Source organism: Zingiber officinale, chromosome 5A (genome assembly GCF_018446385.1).
Source record: "Zingiber officinale cultivar Zhangliang chromosome 5A, Zo_v1.1, whole genome shotgun sequence".
NCBI classification, from domain to species: Eukaryota; Viridiplantae; Streptophyta; class Magnoliopsida; order Zingiberales; family Zingiberaceae; genus Zingiber; species Zingiber officinale.
The window spans coordinates 72,065,686-72,086,549 of record NC_055994.1 but is presented as its reverse complement, the minus strand read 5'-3'; the positions used below and the strand labels follow the sequence as shown (position 1 = coordinate 72,086,549).

At 38.3% G+C, this 20,864-nt stretch overlaps 2 protein-coding genes across 3 annotated transcripts; one reads left to right on the top strand and one right to left on the bottom strand.

The window, feature by feature from the left end:
* The first annotated feature begins 9,078 nt into the window (after positions 1-9,078).
* Positions 9,079-14,019, top strand: LOC121980576 (pentatricopeptide repeat-containing protein At1g06710, mitochondrial-like). Its single transcript, XM_042532670.1, has 4 exons — positions 9,079-12,236; positions 12,503-12,676; positions 12,758-12,901; positions 12,968-14,019. The coding sequence occupies exons 1-2, from the start codon at positions 9,228-9,230 to the stop codon at positions 12,542-12,544; spliced, it is 3,051 nt and encodes a 1,016-aa protein (XP_042388604.1). The 5' UTR covers positions 9,079-9,227; the 3' UTR covers positions 12,545-12,676; positions 12,758-12,901; positions 12,968-14,019.
* A 401-nt stretch (positions 14,020-14,420) lies between these two features.
* Positions 14,421-17,542, bottom strand: LOC121980574 (60S ribosomal protein L32-1-like). 2 transcript variants are annotated; one of them, XM_042532668.1, is made up of 5 exons: positions 17,405-17,542; positions 17,267-17,312; positions 17,039-17,130; positions 14,914-15,095; positions 14,421-14,825 (listed from the first exon to the last, which is right to left on the bottom strand). In XM_042532668.1, exons 3-5 carry the CDS (start codon positions 17,126-17,128, stop codon positions 14,696-14,698), a joined length of 402 nt encoding a protein of 133 aa, XP_042388602.1. In that variant the 5' UTR covers positions 17,129-17,130; positions 17,267-17,312; positions 17,405-17,542; the 3' UTR covers positions 14,421-14,695. The 2 variants fall into 2 exon arrangements, with proteins under 2 accessions (XP_042388602.1, XP_042388603.1); XM_042532669.1 differs by lacking the exon at positions 17,267-17,312 and having other exon boundaries at positions 17,405-17,530.
* Between the last annotated feature and the right edge of the window lie 3,322 nt (positions 17,543-20,864).

Below are 20,864 nucleotides of genomic sequence, written 5' to 3'. Positions count from 1 at the left end.
TACATCCAATAGATATAATGTATGTTCAAAATATGATCAACTAGAAGGATTGTCAGCTGGAGGAGGTGACAGAGGTCGCTCAGGTGCATGTAGTGCACGAAGAATCTCCTCTCGAAGAGTGGTCATCTCAGCCCGTAGTGTATGGAAATTGTCCGAGACAAGCTGTCGTGTCTGCTTGGAAGACCACTCAAGATGAGCGAGTCTATCCTCAATAGATAAGGAAGTAGAAGGTTGAGCTGACATCGAGGGTTGTGATGGTTCGAGAGGCTCCCCAAATATCTGAACATCCGTGAACTCAAATAACTCCTCCTTGTTGGATCCCGTGAGTGTTTTAATGTGATCAACCAAGTTAGATTAGGTCCTGCTAGTTATCTCATCCATGTGTATAAGTGTGCAGAAACTTAGGAGCGCAGGAAGTCGAGCACAAGACACAGCTAGCGAGAAGACGGCATGGGAAAGGAGCCGACAGGCTCAGTGCGTCCGAAGGACGAGAGAGCTGCGGAAGAGTACTCCGGTGGACGAGAAGAACGTGTGCGGCGTTCGAGGTATGAGAAGCTGGAATGAAAGCCTGCTCGAGGAAAAGGTCGGGAATTGAGTTTGGGTGAGCCCTATTCTAGTTGTCCGCAATCACCCAAGCTATTGGAGTATCGGAAACTAAAATGAAGTCAAAAGGAGTTGGAAATTAGCTGGAGGCGCCTTCAACAAAGTACTGAAGGTGCCTCCGCTGCCTACACTGTCTGAGGCACCTCCATAACCTTGAAGGTGCCTCAGACCTAGTCCGAGGCGCCTTCAAGGGTAATGGAGGTGCCTCAGACCCAGTAAAAATGAATGTTTGTAATCGGATAAAGCTTTATCTGATAAAACTCCTTGGAGGCGCCTTTAACCCTCTTGGAGGCGCCTTCAACACTCGAGATAGAGTTTCCAGGAGCTATATAAAGGCCCCTGTAGCTAGGAAATAGTCAATCAACTCTGTATTAAGTTCCTAGCAACATCTGAGCATTGTAAGTGTGTAAAAAAGGCTTCTCCGCCTATAGTGAAGAAAATATTCTAGTAGAGTTGTTCGACCGCCTTGGATTGACAACCCCCTGGGTTGTAACCAAGTTAAAATTTTGTCTCCTCTTTATTTCTATTCTTTCATTTTTATTAGTGTTGTATTTTTGAGTTGAAAGTCTTAAGGAGGGTATACTTTCATTTGTAGGCAATTCACCCCCCTCTTGCTGGCCCCGCTGCACCAACACTCCTGTCCCTCGGCTGGCTGACAGTACTCGTCTGGGGGTAGGCCGAAACCCTCAGCTGGAGCAGCTCCCTCGGCTGGAGCAACAGGCTCATCCTCGATAGGATCGGCTGGCGACAACCCACCTCTCCATGCGAGGACCCCTTGAGTAATGATGTCTATATGTGCTAACCTAAGATGACGCTGGCGAATCTCATCATATGGTGTAAGGTGGGTAACCGTCCCCTGATTCATATCTATACCATCTATAGTCGAGAAGATATATGTCAAGACATGACAGTAAGACATGTGGATTACATGGGACGTAACAAGACTGGTCGCATGAATGATGTTATAAAAAATGTGTAATGTGATGTCTATATCTAAGTGCTGACATAATACATATAAAAAGAAGGAATGCGATGAACGCATCTTCGGGACATCCCGAGATGAGATAGGCAAAATGCATGCAGTCAGGACTCTATACATAATGTAGTCCTGAACCCTAAGAGAGAGTGATCTGAAGTCGGAAACTCCAAGTGGTCTCTCCTCCCTAAAAAAATACACATAGAGTGTATCCAATGTAATGTGGGAGTAGGAATCGCCAAAAGGCAAATCCCTACTAGGGTAGCACAAAAATGGACATGTAGAGGGTCTAAGACCTAGACTAGTACGTAATAAGGTGGGGGTAAAATGAAAATCCTTTCCACCAACTCTGGTGGAATAGGTCAAGTCATCAACCCTTTCAAGGTTGTTATAGAATTGAGCGCATAAGTTCTGATTTACTGCATTACTGCAGTAAACCAGCTTATCAAGCTAAAAATGCTCAATTATTTGGACCACATGCTGACAATAACTAGTAAAAAATTGTCTACTCAAATATCTACATTTGATTAGAGAATATATGTGCTCAATGAAATCAACCCTATGTCGCTCAGTGGGCAACCTAGGATCGGCAGAGGGGGCACTACCGGAAGTGGATGCAACATTGCGCCGTTTCCTAATTTTAGCCAAACATAGATATAACACCAAAAATGCACAATAAAAGTATATTGAAACCTTTAAGATGGATTAGGATATACCTAGGTGGCATTGTGAAGCTTTGATAAGTTTTGAAGGGGAGAAACTTGGGTTGAAGGCGCCTTGGTGTCGTTGTTTTTGGGAGAAACCACGAGAAATGGCGAGCAGAGGAGTCTCTGTTCGTTGGGAATTCGCGGGTTGAGGGCGCCTTCAAATCCCTTGAAGGCGCCCTGAAGGTGGTGTGGGAGGCGCCTCAGTGTCGGTGGGAGACGCCTTAAACAGGTTCAGCGGAAAGTTTCACGCCGCTCTCGAGGGCGCCTCCTCTGCATTGGAAGCGCCTTCGAGAGGCACTTTACGGCGCCTTCAAGAGGCGCCTTACCGAGATTTTTTTTTTAATATTAAGTCTAAATTAATTAAGATTGTTAAGACATTAAGTTATGCTTAATTTATTAGATAGATTTTATTAAATTAAGTAATTAAGTTATATTTAATTTGTGTTAATTTTGATTAAGTTATTAACTTAGTTTGCTTAATTAAGTTAGGTTAAGTTAATTGATTAAATTAATTGGGTCAAGTTAGTTAAGTTAATTAAATAGTTAAGTTACTCAATTTGATTAGTTAATTGAATAGTTAATTAATTTGATTAGATGGTTAAGTTAATTAATTTGATTAAATAAGTAAGTTAATTAATTTGATTAAATAGTTAAGTTAATTAATTTGAATTGGATTAAGATTTAAATTGAATTAGGTTTAATTAAATTCCACTAAATTCAATCTAGATCCATCTCACCCGATTCTAAGTTGTCAATCAGGGAACCTTATGTATTTTTGTGAGATTGTTATCTTTAATTTAAATTATATCTAAGAATTAATTTACATTTGAGTTAGACTTAGGTTTTCCAATTAGTCAATTAAATACACATTTCTAAGATTAGCTCCTAGGCTGTGGCGAGGCACTAGGCCTTTTTGGGTATGAGATCATCCACCACTTCTAGACAGAGTCTTTCAAAGAAATTATATATTTAATTTTCTTTTTGAAATCCCTAGATTTAACTAATTAAGTGTAAATTACGTCTAGGTCCTTAATATAGCCTAATTTATGCATGCATAGAAGTAAAGCAAAAAATAACAATCATCAAGCAATTCTATTTATTTATTAAGATAGTTTTTCTACTGGCTCCCCCTGAATCATAGCCTCGATATGGTCTATCAAGGTAATAGACTTGATCCTTGGGGACTCAATATTTACCAAGTCCAACTTGATTGACCAAGTTGGACTTAGGTACCCATGCTTGGACTATCTTTCTATTTGGTCTGTTAACAAGTGACAAGTATGAATGGTATTTTCTTTTTGTTCTAAATCCTAGTCCGGATCTATTGTATACGACCTTCTGTTTTCCAAGAATCAAGTCAAGATTCTTGGAACCCAGTGTAAACCGTTCCAATACAATCTTCAAATCCTTGACTTGAGTTTTCAGGCTGGAATTCTCTTCCTCAAGTTTTTGGACTTGAGTTAAGGTTCCAGTCTAAATCTGGTCAGTCAAGGATTCGGAGATGGTCACTTCTTTAAGGGTTGTTACCTCCTTTAGAAGTGACTTGATCCGAATGTTAGATTTAGCTAACTTATGCATTAGATAATTAATTAAATTATATAACCGTGAAGTACTTATAGAGGGGTTAGGCCCTTCGGAAACGGATACGGATCTGTGGCTTCTCTCGAACTCAGCTTCCGATTCATCCTCGATTCCGGATTCGTTAACTTGGTACCGGGCTATCATTGCAAGGAAACTCGTCTGTTCGAGTTCTTCATCGTCGGACTCTTCTGAAGAAGACTCGTCCCAAGTTGCCTTCAAAGCTTAACTCTTTCTTTACTTCTTCGCATCCTTTTGATTCGGTCAATTTGCTTTGATATGACCCTTTTGATTCCAACCATAGCAGATGACCTCGAACTTCATCTTTAAGCTTGGCTGGGCCTCCTTGGACTGGATCACCTTCTTGATGTCCTTCTTGTTGAAGCCCTTCTTCTTTTTGTAAAGTTTTCTCACCAGATTGACGAGCTCGGCTGTGATCTCCTCGTCATCATTGTCTGAGTCTGGTTCTTCTTCTAACTCCGGTTCAGTTCTGTGTCTTGCTTTTGATTCCCTGGTTCTGCTTGTACCTGCAATCAAAGTTATACCCTTCTCATTTGATCGAGCATTAACTTGTTCATGCAATTCAAATTCAGCAAATAGTTCATCTAATTTAATTGATGAGAGATCCTTGAATATCTTGTAAACATCTACCATGGATGCCCATAAGGTAGTCCTTGGAAAAGTATGTAGAGAATACTTGATTATGTCTCTATTTTCTACCTTTTGTCCGATTACGTGGAGACCGTTGAGGAGGTCTTGGATGTACGCATGCAACTAGCTCATCGTTTCACCTTCCTGTAATTTTATATTATATAATTTGTTAAGAATAAGATCCCTCTTACTTACCTTGGTGTCGGATATTTCTTCATGTAATTCAATCAGTTTCCCCCACAGTTCTTTGGCACTCAATAACGGGCCGACGCGGTTCAACTCCTCCTTCGTCAGCCCACATTGGAGGGTGCAGGTCGCCTTGGTGTTGACTTCTACTTTCTTTATCAGAGTTGCATCCTAGTTCTCATATGATATTGGCTTGCCGGTGCCGTCAGTTAGAAGTTCCAAACCAGTTTTGACGATCATCCATACGTCAAAATGTGTTTGAAGGTACGACTTCATTCGACTCTTCCAGTAGCCGAAGTCCTCTCCGATGAAGAGCGGAGGTCGGGTTGTACTATAGCCTTCTTGAAGAGCCATAAAAACTAGCACAAGAAAAATAGAACGAAACTTGTCCCAGGACTTGATCCTTGAAGAGCCATAAAAACTAGCACGTAAAAAGAATAAAATGCGATCTCGGGTGGTGTTGCACCAACTTCAAGAAAAACTTCGATTACGAAAAATTAGATTGGAATGGGGCAAGAATACTGATTCTGATCGACTCCGAAAAATTGAAAATCACCACGAAAAATATGCTTGACTGGTGGTTGCATCAAATCGAAGCGACCCGCTCTGATACCAATTGTTGGATCGAAAAGCGCTAGGGGGGGTGAATAGCGCTCATGGCTTTTACTTTTCGTATTAGGAAAACTTAACGAATAATTGCAGCGGAAATTAAAACAAACACAGAAGGACCCAAGTATTTTTACTTGGTTCGGAGCCTTGGGTGACTCCTACTCCAAGACTCACGCTCGTTGAGCGTTTACTTTGGCCAACAACTATAATAGCGCAAAAGATTACAAAAAGTTATTACAAAATAATATTGAGAAAGCTTTACCGACAACAAAGAAATGAAATTTGCAGCTTCGGGTCGTCGGGTTCTTGTTATAGACTTTCTGGATCGTCTTTAGAGCAGTGCACAGCTGAAAGATCGCTTGGGAGTTGATTGATTAGGCTGCTGGTCGAGACTGCCTTATAAAGGCTGTTGAGGGCCCCTCCAAGCCCCTTAAGGGCTCCTCCATCACTGCCGGATCCGCAGTGCAGATAAGCTCCGAAGCAGTCTTCGCCTACCCACTTGAGGGCACCTCCAATCCCCTGGAGGGCGCCTTCAATGTTGTCTAAGGCGCCTCAAGCCTCCATGAGGGTGCCTCCAGCCTGGCTTCCTACGCAGCTTCTGTCTTGCACCTGAGGCACCTCCAAGCTCCATGGAGGGTGCCTCGGGTACTGTTCATCCGAGGCAAACCTTGTTATTTTGTCCCTACAAGATATGTCAACCCACAAAACAACAACATATCTTGCAAAACTAAGTTAGCACATAATAATAACATACAAATAAATGTGTGGCAGTCAATGGACTGTCTAGTTCTGATTTCGGATTTTCGACCAGAAACCCTAGGTCGAATCGACGCCTACTGTTCCCTTAGAGGGGAACGCGTCCTCACCTACTCCAGTCAGGAGAGCATACCTGTTGTCAGACTGGTCCTCCAGATCGATTGGACATTTGCTCAGTGCCCGAGTCTTCAGGTTTTTCTACTGGACTTCCACTTCACGGCCCGCCCAGACTTTCACCTGGTTCACGACACCAGAACTTTTCACCTAGGGTTACCACCCCTAGGACTTTCGCCCGAAGCTTCGACCCGCCAAGACTTTCCGCCTAGGGTTATCACCCCCTAGGACCTAGGGTTACCGCCCCCTAGGGTTTTTCACCTGCCTAACCGCAGCTAGGACTTTGCCTAAGAAACCTTAGGGCTTTTCCTGCAATCTCATTCAACCATATTAGATAACAAGACATCTTAACTTTGAATCCTTTATCATTATCAAAACTCGGGTTCGATCGTCGGATGCTTCCCGCACCAACAGCAGTTTGCTACGTGTGTGAAGGTGGACTCATCTCCTCTAGTAAAGATCAACAAATCAAACCTAATGCTATAAGATGTTGGTTATAGACTCTTTAAAAGGAATTTGATAGGTTCTATGTTTGTTATGATTGATATGTGATCATGTCTAAAAGTTGGAGATGGTGCACTGAGTAAGTAGCTGAAACGTTGACTGGGCGAAGACTTTCAGATTGAATTGAGGACTATGGGTTGGTGCGTTAAGTTCCCTACACACACTCAAACGAGCTAACAAAATGTCAACGTCAAAAACCAAGGAAGGGGTCCTTGGCGAAAGCCCTTTGACATTCAAGTCAGTGTATTGCCCGAGCGGGAAGTAGAACAGTAAACGAGTAGTCGGATGCACGCACAGTAAAATGTATGAAGTGTGCGTGCCTTGCCATCAGAGAGGACCCCCTATTTATATATCACCTCTATAACCTCTGCAATCATGAGATGACAGAGAATGTCGGGTGTCAGAAGTTATCGAGCAATGGAATATATACATCTTGGAAGGCATGTAGCCATAGTCTGAGGAATCTTCTATTACCAATGTACACCCTTTTGTAACTGATGCCATCAATGAGGCGGTTGAAGGAATATACTATCCTAATGTGTCGGTTGAGAAAAAGTATAATCATCTTCGAGGAAGGTTCCATTAAAGGCATGTATCATTATAGAGGAATATTCTCTGACAATTTGTTAAAATTTTCTAATAATATTGTCCTCTGGATATATCCCGACCAGAAGTTTAGTCGACCGGGTGCAAATTACAACGGGTGATGAGTGGAACCCTAAGTTTTGTAAGGCTAGCTGGCACTTGAGACTATATATATATATATAATATTGGAGATCTGATGATAGAGTAATGGAGAACCAAGCCCCCTAGCTCTGGGCAATTCCATGACCGACTGACCATTGTAAGGATACTCATTCCTGAATAGTTGGGTATTGACACTCGAAAGGCCGGATCGGCGCTTAGTCGATCGCCTGTGCTTGGGAGTTTATCCACGAACTGACAGCTTGAACTCTAGAAACTCGACCAGATATCTTCTCAGATTTGCCTTGCATGCTTAATTTGTGGAGATCAAAATATGGAGTGTAACTCTAGTTGATTTTATGCCCGGTCGCCCATATGTAGGAGGACGAAGAATGAATAGTGAAGACCCATATATTTGTCCTGTTATGTATTATTTGCCTGGAGGTGTATTAAATTGCATCCTGAGTGGAAAGGTGGACCATTAAAACCAAGACGAATATATTCCCAGACTGTCTTATGGATGATCGATATATTACCAGACAAACTTATTAAACCCAGGCATCCCAAGGGCAATACGTGTACCCACCAACCAGGTAAATTGAGAGGGTCTTTTTTAATCCTCACCATTTTACTTAGGATCGACCACTCTATTGTGCAAACTCCCCTGCATTAACAACTAAGCCATAGAAAAATTTATTCGTGAAGTTTGTCATCAATGTCCATCATTTAATCTTGTGCGTTTAATGAAGTAGGTTGGCACCAATCTCTTCCTTCATACTTGATCTCCACGTAACATAGTGTTGAGCTTTTGTCGAAGGCAATATAGGGGACACGATTAAGCTCCTTGTTTGAGGTGATAATACAAGGTAGAAGATGCAATCACTCCGTATTAATTTTTTTTTTTAATCTAGATTTTCCACTCTTGCGATTCAATTAACGTTGAAGTTGATAATTCGATTTACGAAAAATTTTTATCGACCATCAAAATAAATCCCAAATACCCTACCAATTATTATCATACCACAAATGACTTTAGAAACTCTCGAGAATATAATAGAGATGTTATTTTTAAATTTTGGCAAGTGGTAGATAGTAATTTTCGCTGTTCGAATTCGAAACTCGAAAAACTCATGAACCGATTCAATTCGTTTACAGCCTAGTACTAATAGTGTATCAACAGCTGACCTTAGTTATCTTTCTAGAGTTATTAATCCAACTCTAATTGTGAAGCTAAATTCATGGACTTTTTCGCATACAAATATTTCGGGTCACAACCGTCCAATTCAATTTTTCAATCAAATTCAATGTCAATGCATGCCCTGATAGAGTATCGATGCTGGGTGCTATGGAGTATCCACGATGCTGTGTTGAAGCAATTGTAAGTGTTTTAACTTTAACATTAGTAACAAAGTTTTTTTAATTGGTATTAGTTATTTTTTTTTATTGATTATCAGTTAAATTATGATGTCAAAAAAAATGATTACGTTTGTACATCCGTTAATTCATTTAAAGGTCAATAGAAAAAAAAAATAAAGATGATTATTAGAATATGTTTAATTTAAGTTATCATCGATAATCTTAATTATATGATTATTTAATAATTACATAATTAAAATTATAGGAAATAATTTTAATGTTGTCTTAGTACCGAAAATACCCTCATATTTTATACTGCGATCTTGCTCTGGTCTTCTAGGGTTTTAGTAGACCAACGTTCAAAACCTCCGAGGTGCGATCGAATCGCCCCCTCTTTACCGTAATCCTCGTCGCCAACATCAAGTATTCATGAACTTGATGTCGAGTTGATCTCTGTTCGCCTCCCTAATGCTAAGGTCCAATCTCCACGCCGCTGCAGCAGCATGAGCCGACGTGCAGCGGCGGTGATTCTCTTCCAGTCTCCTGCCGTTTTCTCCTTGTTTGGCGTCAAACGCTGCTTCTTGCCGATTCAATCACCGATTTCCCTCGGCAATCCCTTGAAGAGGCCCCGCCTTCACCTCTTCAGCACCGGTAGTAGCTGTTCCTCACCCCGCGATGATTTGGATGGATTAGTCGATGCGGAGTTCGGATTTCTGCCCAACGGTGAGTCTGCCGATCGACAGGATCATCAGGAGGGATCAATCTCGCTGAAAGACTTCGCCTTTTTACACAAGGCCACTGCTGGAGACCACGAGGCCCACTGTGAGAAGTCTGCTGGTTCAGGAAACTTCTCCGAGGATGCCATTTTGATCGTCAATGCTATTAGGGCATGTGGAAGTGACTTTGATCACAAGACGGTGGAGACACTTAGGCAATTCAGAGGAAAATTGAACGAGTCATTGGTGATTGAGGTATTAAGGTTAATCAAAACTCCTGATTTGTCTCTCAGATTCTTTATTTGGGCTGGTCGGCAGATTGGCTATAGCCACACGGATTCAGTGTATGATGCATTGATAGAAATTTTAGGCTTTGATAAGAAGAACAGAGTTCCTCAGGATTTTCTTAGAGAAATTGAACAGGATGACCAAGAAATTCTTGAGAGGTTGCTAAATGTTTTGGTAAGGAAGTGCTGTCATAATGGTTTTTGGAATGATGCTCTGGAAGAGCTTGGTCGTCTGAAGGATTTTGGATACAAGCCATCCAAGGTGACATACAATGCTTTGTTGCAAGTTCTTTTGAGTGCAGACCAACTAGGTCCAGCTTTTTTGGTACATAAAGAGATGTCTGATGCAGGATTTGGTTTGAATAGGTTCACAATAGGCTGCTATGCCCAATCTTTGTGTAAAGCAGGACGGTGGATTGAAGCTATTAATATTATAGAGAGAGAAGATTTTACTCTAGATACAGTGTTATCTACTCAAATGATTAGTGGATTGTTGGAAGCTTCTCTTTTTGAGGAAGCCATGTCTTTCCTTCATAGAATGAGGTCTAATTCGTATGTCCCTAATGTTGTGACATATCAAACATTTCTTTCAGGATTTCTCAAGAAGAAGCAGCTTGGCTGGTGTAAGAGAATTATTAAAATGATGATTACAGAGGGTTGCAATCCAAGCCCATCTTTGTTTAATTCTCTAATGCACGGATATTGTTCTACCAGAGACTATGCTTATGCATATAAGCTACTAAAGAAGATGATTGCTTGTGGTTGTCAACCAGGCTATGTGACCTATAACATATTTATTGGGGGAGTATGTGGAAATAAAGAGTTCCCAAGTTCTGAATTGCTGGAGTTGGCAGAACATGCATACGAGGAGATGTTGAATGCAGGATTTGTGCTAAACAAGATAAATGTGGGCAATTTTGCACAATGCCTTTGTCACATGGGGAAATTTGATAAGGCATTTCAGATTATAAAGGAGATGATGGGAAAGGGATTTGCTCCTGATTCTAGCACATACACAAAGGTTATTGATGTTCTTTGCCAAGCGAGTAAATTAGAGGAGGCTTTCCTTTTATTTCAGGAAATGAAGAAGAATGATGTTGTGCCTGATGTGTATACATATACAATTTTAATCGACACTTTTTGCAAGGTGGGGCTAATTAAACAAGCTAGTGGATGGTTCAATGAAATGCAGATAAATGGTTGTACCCCAAATGTAGTGACTTATACTGCACTTATACATGCTTACTTGAAAACAAAACAAGTCTCCAAGGCTAATGAACTTTTCAAGAGCATGATCAGCATGGGTTGTATTCCAAACGTCATCACCTACACTGCATTGATTGATGGTCTTTGCAAGGCTGGAGAGATTGATGGTGCTTGTCATATCTATGCTAGGATGAGAGGAAATTGTGAGGAGAAAATTACTGATAATTACTTTAATGATGGAAGCATTGAAATCTTAGAGCCAAATGTTTTTACATATGGTGCATTGGTTGATGGCTTATGTAAAGCTCATAAAGTAGTTGAGGCTCGTGATTTACTCAATGCAATGTCATCTGCTGGTTGTGATCCTAATCAGATTGTTTATGATGCCCTCATTGATGGGTTTTGCAAGGTTGGCAAACTTGATGATGCACAGGAGGTATTTGTTAGAATGTCTCAAAATGGTTATATTCCTAGTGTATATACATACAGCTCCCTTATTGATAGGTTATTTAAGGATAAACGTCTTGATCTTGCTTTGAAAGTTCTCTCCAAAATGTTAGAGAGCTCTTGTTCTCCAAATGTCGTCACATATACTGAGATGATTGATGGCCTTTGTAAGGTAGGTAAAACAGAGGAGGCCCATAAGCTTTTAATTATGATGGAAGAAAAAGGATGTATTCCGAATGTCGTGACTTACACCGCCCTGATAGATGGGTTTGGGAAAGCATGTAAAATTGATATGTGCTTAGAGCTTTTTAGACAAATGACTGCAAAGAGTTGTGCCCCAAATTTTATCACTTACAGAATATTGATAAACCATTGTTGCACTGCTGGCCTTCTTGATGTTGCTCACAAGCTTCTGGAGGAGATGAAGCAGACTTATTGGCCGAGGCACATATCCAGTTATTCTTATGTCATCCAAGGATTCAGCAAGAAGTTTATTAGTTCACTTGGCCTCTTAGATGAGATAACAAACTATAAAACGATACCACTTGCTCCTGTTTACAACATTCTAATATTTAGTTTCTCAAAAGCTGGTAATCTGGAAAGGGCTATGGAATTGCACAAAGAGATAGAAGGCAGTTTGTCAGGTTCAAGTGTTGCAAACAGAAAAATGTACAGTTCAGTTATTGAGGGCCTTTGTTTATCATCTCAGATTGAGAAGGCCTTTGATTTATACAGTAAAATGATAACAAGGGGATGTGTGCCGGAACTAGTAATTTTCTCTTACCTTGTTAAGGGACTCCTAAGGGCTAATAAATGGGAAGAAGGGCTCCAGCTTCTTTACTGTGCATGCCACATGGTTTGTTCATCGTTGATCCCTCTAATTAATCATTATCGGTGATTTCTTCAAAAGAATTTTTGAAGTGGTCAGACAACCCTATTGTTAGTTACTAATTCCACAAGTTGTTCATACATGTACACCTTTTTGATTGCCAACACATTTCACGCTAATTGCGTGCTTGCTGGGCTTTAGTTTTTCTAAAGTTTGATATTTTTTAGTTTTTCTAAAATTTGATTTGTCAATCAAATCTATTCTTTTTCTAATTCAGAATGTTTTTTTCACAGGGTATAGATTGGCACTATGATGAACCATCTGATGGGAGCTAGACATTTTTATACTGCATTCTTGTCTTGTTCCATGTTCCCTTTATGAATAATGGGAGCACACATAACATGGGATTCCTTGGATAACGCATCACCAAAAACAAAATTTTGAGATGTTCCTTCTGCATAACAATGGTATGCTTTTCCAATTGCCAATTAATGTTAGCAACTCTGTGTTTTTTTATGACACGACATTATTGTGTTCTGTGTTTTCAGACTACTCTACTTGCATTGTTCACAATTGATAACCAAATCGCTTCAAATGGTTATACACAACATCTTGGTAGTACTTCCATCCATCAGTGTAGAAATTTGTATTTTATCTCCTTTGCACTGAAACACCATCCAAATAACTATTAGGTAATGTTTTCTGTCTTTATGGGATACTTTGGTTGGCAATGGACATTAATTATCCATTTTGTCCAGTAATGATATTGCAAGTCAGTCATGATCAGCAGCAAGATGACCATGGTTGGATCTCCAGCAATATTCCCTGCCTAATAAGATCCCTCTCCTCTATACATGATGGCTGCAATGTTTCAGAAGGACAATATTCCAGTGGAAGAGGATTATCCATTGAAGCCAAGGGCATCATAGAGGATTGCCACAATACCAAGGATATCATCTATGCAGAAGATGTCATCACGTCATCAGCCTAGGTAATCTTGAAGAGGGGTAGATGAGGGCTCTGATTAAAATGTCTTTTATCATCCATCAGCGGTGTTGAATTCCTTCAATAAAAAGCATTATGGAAAGAGGATAGACTATGTTGTTATTATCAATTAGTCTAAGAGCCAAAACATCAGATTTTATTTGACAGGATAGAGATGCCAAATATTTCTGAACCTCGTGGAGTTCTGCAATTTTGCCATCATTTAACTTGGAGTTCAGAATCCATTATGATGTTGGATTTCAAAAGTCTAAATTTGAACTCTACCTCCAGTCCGCTACTCCTGGAGCTCCTACTGCATTGACTACTATTGTTTTGAATAAAGCATGAATGGAATGCTCCCATAGTTGTATTCCTTTCAACAGATTTTATTCTACTTTATTTTTCCTCACTGCCTTCTGACAATTAAATACATCGATGGGATCTGAGTGATCAGTCATTTTAGATGCCTGAGGAAGGCTTTTAATTGGATATACTGACAACACACTGAATCACTGATAGAAATAATAGGAGGTCGGAATCTCTGGTCCCCTTTTTATAGACAAGGGAAGGGTCTGTTCACATATATTAGTGGGAATTGATAGTTCCATATATTTTATAAGTGAGGGTCATCAATCCCAATAATACATGTAAAGAAATCATCTTCTGATCTATTTTTTGCGGATCAAAGATCTCAGCTGAAATAGTAGAGGTTCGCCTACTGCAAAAACTCTGACCGTCCTGATGAAGCCTGTACAAACATTCTGAAGCTTTGAAACAAAGCTATTCTTTGTTTTTTTTTAATAAAAATAATGTGTTTCAGACAATATTTTAAACTTTGTTTTATCGATTATCATTGTTCCCATCATTAAATGTTTTAACAGCTAAGCATTTTCTTCCACTGAATCATTTATTTGGATGAGTAAAGAACTATGAATTTCCAATTATTTGTGCAATTCATTGGCCGTTGTTGAATGTGCTAATGATGATGGCAACATTATTGTCTAAATTTGCGTGTTACCTAATATGAACCTTTATTGCAGATAGATTTGTTCTCTTTTGTTTTGTTCCTTTTTGGAACAGTATCGTTCTTAGGAAGGAAGATTATAAGAAAAGCTAAATTTTGAAAGATGGCCAACTTATCCTTTATTCACACAGTAAAGATTGACTTTTATAATACTTTTTTTTTATTAAAACAGATTTGACTAATGCTGATCAAGAGTATCTGGATTGATTCCACCAAAACCATATATTGACCCAGCCAGCACAATATTGAACAGCAGTCAACAAGCTACCATGACAAACTATAGCTTTAGGAAAATAGAAGCTCCATTTAATGTGTTCATGGAAAATAATAATAATAAGAGAAAGAAGTCAAAATCTTGTTATCAAGTTTAACAAGACTGACTCTTAGGAGAATCTCCTAGAGATAAAAATGTGATAACCTTATCAGAACTAAATTTCATGGTAGAGGTGACAAGATGATATGCCACTAAACTAATGGCTCACTCGTCCTCCTGGCTGCGAAGCCTTGCTAGCTTGTTGGTCACAACGATATCGAGTTGTGCAGCTCGTTCGACGATCAACTTGCGCTTCTTTGTTGAAACACTGTGCCCAATTTCAGCACAGTAGGTCCTGATAAAAGTTAAGAAATAAATTTTTGAAACGGGACCTATGCATTTTGGATGCAAGTCAGTGCAGTAAATTTTGAAATCGAGTGTACCTGTTGTGCATCATTAGCAATTCCAAATCAGCAACATTTTGTACCACAAACTTCTTAAATCTGTTGGGAAGGTAGTGGCGTGTCTTCTTGTCAGAGCCATAACCAATATTGGGCATCAAGGTGCAGCCCTTGAACTTCCTTCTCACACGAGAATCAATTCCCTTGGGTCTGCGCCAATTTTCCTACCACCAAGACATTTCAAACCAAAAAATTCAATCAATAAGAGCATGCTCTAGTGAAACTAACTGGAGATGATAATAACAAAAACCATGATATCATATGAAAAAAAGATTAACAGAATGATACATACAAACTGGAGAGAAACTAGAATTTAAGGATTTCTAGTGTGGGATTATGTAATATAAAACCAAAGAAATATCGCTCACAGAAAGAGCTATTATATCAAAAACAAAAGAACAAGTATCTAATGCAGAAAAATTAAAGTAAAACAACAGCCAAAAACAATATCCTGAAAGAGAAAAGGGGAAATTGTTTCCATATTTTGCATTTTTGTGGCAGGTTAGGGAGACATGATGAATTTTGGTTACTTTTAGTAGATGGGAATGGAATAGAATAGAGATGAGAATGGAAATGAAATGGAATGAGAAGAGAAATTATCAAATTTATTCCTTTGTTTGTAACAAGGGAACTGTTTTACTTTTACAATGCTTGTTATATGTTTAACTCATCTTCTAGACAATGACTTGCTTGATCTGTTTGATTTGTTTGATCTGTCCTGTCCACCCAATACATCCAACTTGATTAATCCATCCAACATTTGATGACCAAGTAAATTCACTTGTGTCATCCTACCTGACCGACTTGCCTAACCTGAATAATCCAATTCATCTGCTAGATCCACACTGCAAAACCAATTTGACGAGCCCACATCACTTAACTCAACCTATTTGACAATCTGATCAGCTAACCCCACCAGATTAATCTGCAAAGCCCAACTCATCCACCTTCTTCCGTGCGATAGACTTGACCCTGTTGGTCCATAGAACATGTTTGGCCCATCTTGTCCAACCAGCTTATCCGGTCTGTTCAACACATGCTTCCTGGCTGGTCTGGCCTGCCCTAAACATCCTGCCAACCCAGTCAAGTGATGCAATCCACCCAACACAGTTCCACCAAGCATGTTCAGCTCATCAAGTTTAAGAAGCTTAACCACGTGCCTAGTATATCAGCCTCATTCAGCCCACCCTGTTCAAGCTTCCCAACTCTACAGGTTTACTCATGCATTTATCTCTATTTTGTTTCGAAATGATAACTAATTAAGTATTGCTATATTTAAAATAGAGGCGGAATTAAATTTTCTATCTCAGAAACAATGGAATGGATGAAAACGATGGGTGATTTCTTGGAATACATCATTCCTTCAAATTGTTCAAACAAACATTAGAATAGAATTATAAAAGGATCAAAGCATTCACCCTACCAAATGCGACATAAGGTCCTGAAGCACATAAAAACATATCCTCACACTACCCTCAATTGGCAAAACAAACTTTAAAATAGTTGTCAATGGGCAAACAAAACAATTAGACTATTTTCTAAAACTTTGAGCAAAGTAATAAAAGAATAAAGAAATGAACAAACTGTTGAACAGATCAAGGACAAACTACAAGTTTATTGAGATAGTGATCGATTGGAAAGAAAAAAAATATGATTCATATTTGTTAAATGTGAATTATATACATCTCCAAGGAAGTTTAACCTCCCTTCAAACACAAAAGGAGCATGCATTTCTTAGTGATACACTTTGGCAATTAAGAGGCGTGGGGATCAAAATCCTACACAAAAAGTTTACTTTTGTCCTCTGTAGAGCAATTGAGTAACTACTGTCATGGTCAAATATCAATTATAAATACATATGAATTTTTGACAACCAATTTCATCATTATGTGTGAACTAATCTAGTAGGCCAACCTTCTTGCATATAGAGATGCTGATACAAATGGAAGAGCAAGCAAACTCATGTAAACAGAATAAAAAAGAATCAACAAAAAGGTACTACCTTTGAAGCAATTGCATCTGTCTAAAAATACTTACAGGTTGAAAGTTTTGTAGTAAAATAAGTAACGCTGAGCTTGGAACAAATTTGTTTCTAAAACAGTCTTACCTTCACGCATATCTTGCGGTCGCTCTGAGGCCTCTTGAACTTCTTCACGCGCTTCTTCACAATCTTCTTCGTAAGCAGAGGGACAGCCATTCCTGGTTCGCACAAAAAGTTTTTTTTTTCAACTAAGATCTCGCAATCACCTTTAAACCACACAAAACTCCATCCACTCAAACATTCACGACAATGCCATGACATATCGTCATAGATATCAATGACAGAACAAATTACCTCGAATGCAATAGGATACCACCAGATAAAGCAAAGAGATGCACAACTATGAAAGGAAAAAAAAAACAAGTAGATGAGGTGCGGCGTCAAAAACGATCTCTACAAGCGAAATTTAAGAAACCATTTACAGCAGCTCACCTCTGCGTTCCTGTACGCCGCCGCCGTCCCCAGAGTCCGACTGTAACCCTAAGACGGCAAGATATATTTAGAGGACTGGATTGGTCTGGGTATCGGCTCACATCAGGACCGTCCAATTGAGATGCAACGCTTATAAGCGCATGTTTACTTGAGAGAGTCCAAAAGAGAGAGAGGGAGGGCGAGTGGTAAAGTAAGGGCCCTCTGTGACTATTTCCTTCGCAAATAAATGATTTCTTGTGTTTTGATAATTCGGTAAAAGTCAAATGGATATTCGTTGTTTTTTGTTATCAATTTTTTTTTTAAAAAAAGTTATGTATTAAAAAAATATCGAAACATATTTCATTCTATTTTTCATTGGGGGAAAAAAATTCTTATAAGGCACGTGCTCAATTTTAATACCATCCTACTTTATATTTTACCAAATAACGTATTTGTTTTGCCAAATGAAAATGAAACAAAAAAATTATTATTTTTACAGAAAATTAAATTGAACTAAGGAAAAAGATTAAAAATTTAATTATTTAATAAGAACTTTTATCAAGTGCCACTCTGAATTCATCAATACTTTTTTTTTAAAAAAAAATAAGCTTTTAAATTTATTAATGAGTAAATTTTGCTCTAAATTTTTAGTGTTGCATTCCTGATGATCATCTAATTCCATCTATATATTTTTTTTCAATTCAAAATCTCTTTTAAATCATTAATGAATATGTGAAAGTACTTAATAACTCTTGGCTAAAAATTATTTGATGCTCTAAAAATCTTATATTTGTACAGAATAAATATGGTTATACATTTAGAGATTTCCTGAATTTATTTATATTTTTTAAAATGGGTTTTAGCGTTATTAATGAGTTTTGACTTAAAAAAACTATTGATGGATGCGGTTAAAGAGCTCGAATTTATTTATATTATTACATTCGTAGTGATACCAATGACTTTTTAGTAAAAATCAATGAATCATTATAAAAATAAATATATCAAATCCACTCCGAACCTACTTTATTTTTATTTGACACTTTTGAATCTAACAATATTCAATTTATACATTTCCAGCTCCTTTTCAATCATCAACGAATTAATTGACGAACTTACAAATATTAAATTTACTCCAAGCATAAAATCATTCTTCCTGACATTTTTGTAAGTTTGAACCTAATCAAATTCTTTGTTCTTCCCAATAATGCTCTTACCGTGAGACAATCTAGATGGAGATACATGGAATATGATATGCTAAATTTGAAATTATAAAATCAAAATTAGTTTTATTTGTTAGAAGATTTAAGTTGATAATCTAAAGCTATCAGCAGGATTAGTTTAACATAACTTTTGCTTGTCTGAGCAGAGTAGGATGTCGCTATTACTGAATTGAGTGCTCTTGAGTACTCCCCATGCCCGAGTGGGAAGCGGAGTGTCGAGTCCAAGTCGGAATGTCTCCCGACTGTTGAGTTGCGACTTGTTCGAGTTGAGACTTGTCCGAGTCGTCAAGTACCAAGCTGACTGAGTGCTAAGCAAGTCACCGAGTACCCGAGTGGGTTGCAGAGTGACGCTAATTGCTCATACAGGTCGTTGAGTCAGGACGTTGAGTGCTCGAGTCATTGTGTTATCGACTACCAAGTCGACTGAGTAGCATAGTCGCTCGACTACTGAATTAGTCGAGTAGCATAGTCGTCCGACAACCAAGTTTGAGTTGGGAAAAGAAGTGCTAAGGAATGTATTCAAGACAGTTTCCTTAAAATAAATTTGTCCCCCCTTAACTGTGCTTTGAGGTCATACTGGATGCTTGTTTTCTAGAATATAACAACATAACTGCATACACAATTAAACACCGGTTGTCCATGATGAGTTGAGCGAGTACCCAAATACGATCACCAAAAGATCCGTCAAGCAAAGTGCACGATAGAGAGAAAGGCAGTAGGGAACCAAGTGGATGGATTTCTTTGCTTCTTCTCATCATTATGTGTTTATTGCATGAGGTCACAACCTTCTTACATAGAAGCTTAAACATTCGACATCAATAACTGGTCAAATAAAACTCATTACTCACTGAGCTCGAAATTAGCTATTGTGTGGCAAACCACAAGTTGATTCGCTTGGGCAAAGTTTGCCTTGATCGGTTCAACATTCGATTGTACTTTGAGGTCACATTGAACTTCTACTTTCAACCACGTACACAATCAAATACTGGTCATTTATGTCAAACTAAGCGATTATCTTATCACCGAAAGATCCATCGAGCAGAGTGCACGACAGGTCACAACCTTCTTATATAGGATCTCAGACCTTCAATAGTAATAATTTGTCAAATAAAGGTCATTACTCATCGAGCTTAAACATTCAACAACAATAACTGGTTGAATAAAGATCATTACTCGTCGAGCTCAAAACGTTAGCTAACGAATTTTACTTCAACTTGGTTGAATAAAGGTCGTGCTCGTACATAAGTCAACTTGGTTTAGTGCAATCTAAACTTTGAATTTATATCCCTCTGTGGGTTCACACGTAAGAGAGAGTCTCTCCTCATACCTATATTTACACCATTAATGCTTATGAATCATTATAAATCAATCATATTGCCATGAAACTCAATGTGAAACTAAAGTCTTATTGACAATAAAGTATCCTTCATCCATCTCTTCTTATTTCCATTCAAATTTTCCAACACTTACATGGTATTTTTGTTCTTTCGTTATAAATAGATCATATAAAATTACATTGAATGTATTCAATGTGATCTTATCTATCCTTGAGATCTTGGAAACTTCTTTTTATTGGAAAGCAAGTCTAATCATATGTATTTTAACCTTTATATTATCTAGTTTATGATTTCCTATGCCTGTATTTTATCATAGTAATATGACCGCTTGAGATAAATAATATCATCGTTTTCTTTAATAATTTATCGCTATCTCTCGAGGAGCAAGTCGGCTCCTTAGAAAAAGGGAAACAAAAAAGGAAGGTTAAAAGTCAACAGAGATTGAAGATTTAGGGATTAGTAATGAAATTTATAAATTTAGGGGGCGTTTGATTAAATGATGGGAATGATTATAGGTATGAGTTTGATAATAGCATGGAATGGAAATAGAAATGGAAATGAAATCCATTAAGCTATATAGATTTGGTTGATTCCCATAAATCTAATAATCATTCCTAAAATATCATTCCTAAATCTATAATCCAAACACTATCTTTTACTATAATTCAATTCCCTCATTTTTAAACCCATCAACCAAACATCCCTTAGAGTTTTGGAATTGCTAATGAAATTATTGTCGATATACTTTGTTATTTGACGGTTGGTTCTCTCTACTTTTATTAACAACTGCCTGTTATTTAACTTTTTAAAATATGAAATGTAACAAAAATTAAATCATGCAATAATAAACACTTGCGGCGGTTTGATTAAAAATAAATTTAACAAGACTTAATATTGCTGAATCTTATAGATTCTTGTTTAAAC

Bases quoted from the DNA above. Each gene is read 5' to 3' on its own strand.
- LOC121980574 (XM_042532668.1), bottom strand. From the start codon at position 17,128: ATGGCTGTCCCTCTGCTTACGAAGAAGATTGTGAAGAAGCGCGTGAAG. The intron at 15,096-17,038 runs GTAAGACTGTTT...TCTTGGTGGTAG, and splicing joins ACCGCAAGATATGCGTGAAG to GAAAATTGGCGCAGACCCAA. The intron at 14,826-14,913 runs GTACACTCGATT...AACTTTTATCAG, and splicing joins TTGCTAATGATGCACAACAG to GACCTACTGTGCTGAAATTG.
- LOC121980576 (XM_042532670.1), top strand. From the start codon at position 9,228: ATGAGCCGACGTGCAGCGGCGGTGATTCTCTTCCAGTCTCCTGCCGTT. The intron at 12,237-12,502 runs GTTTGTTCATCG...TTTTTTTCACAG, and splicing joins TTTACTGTGCATGCCACATG to GGTATAGATTGGCACTATGA.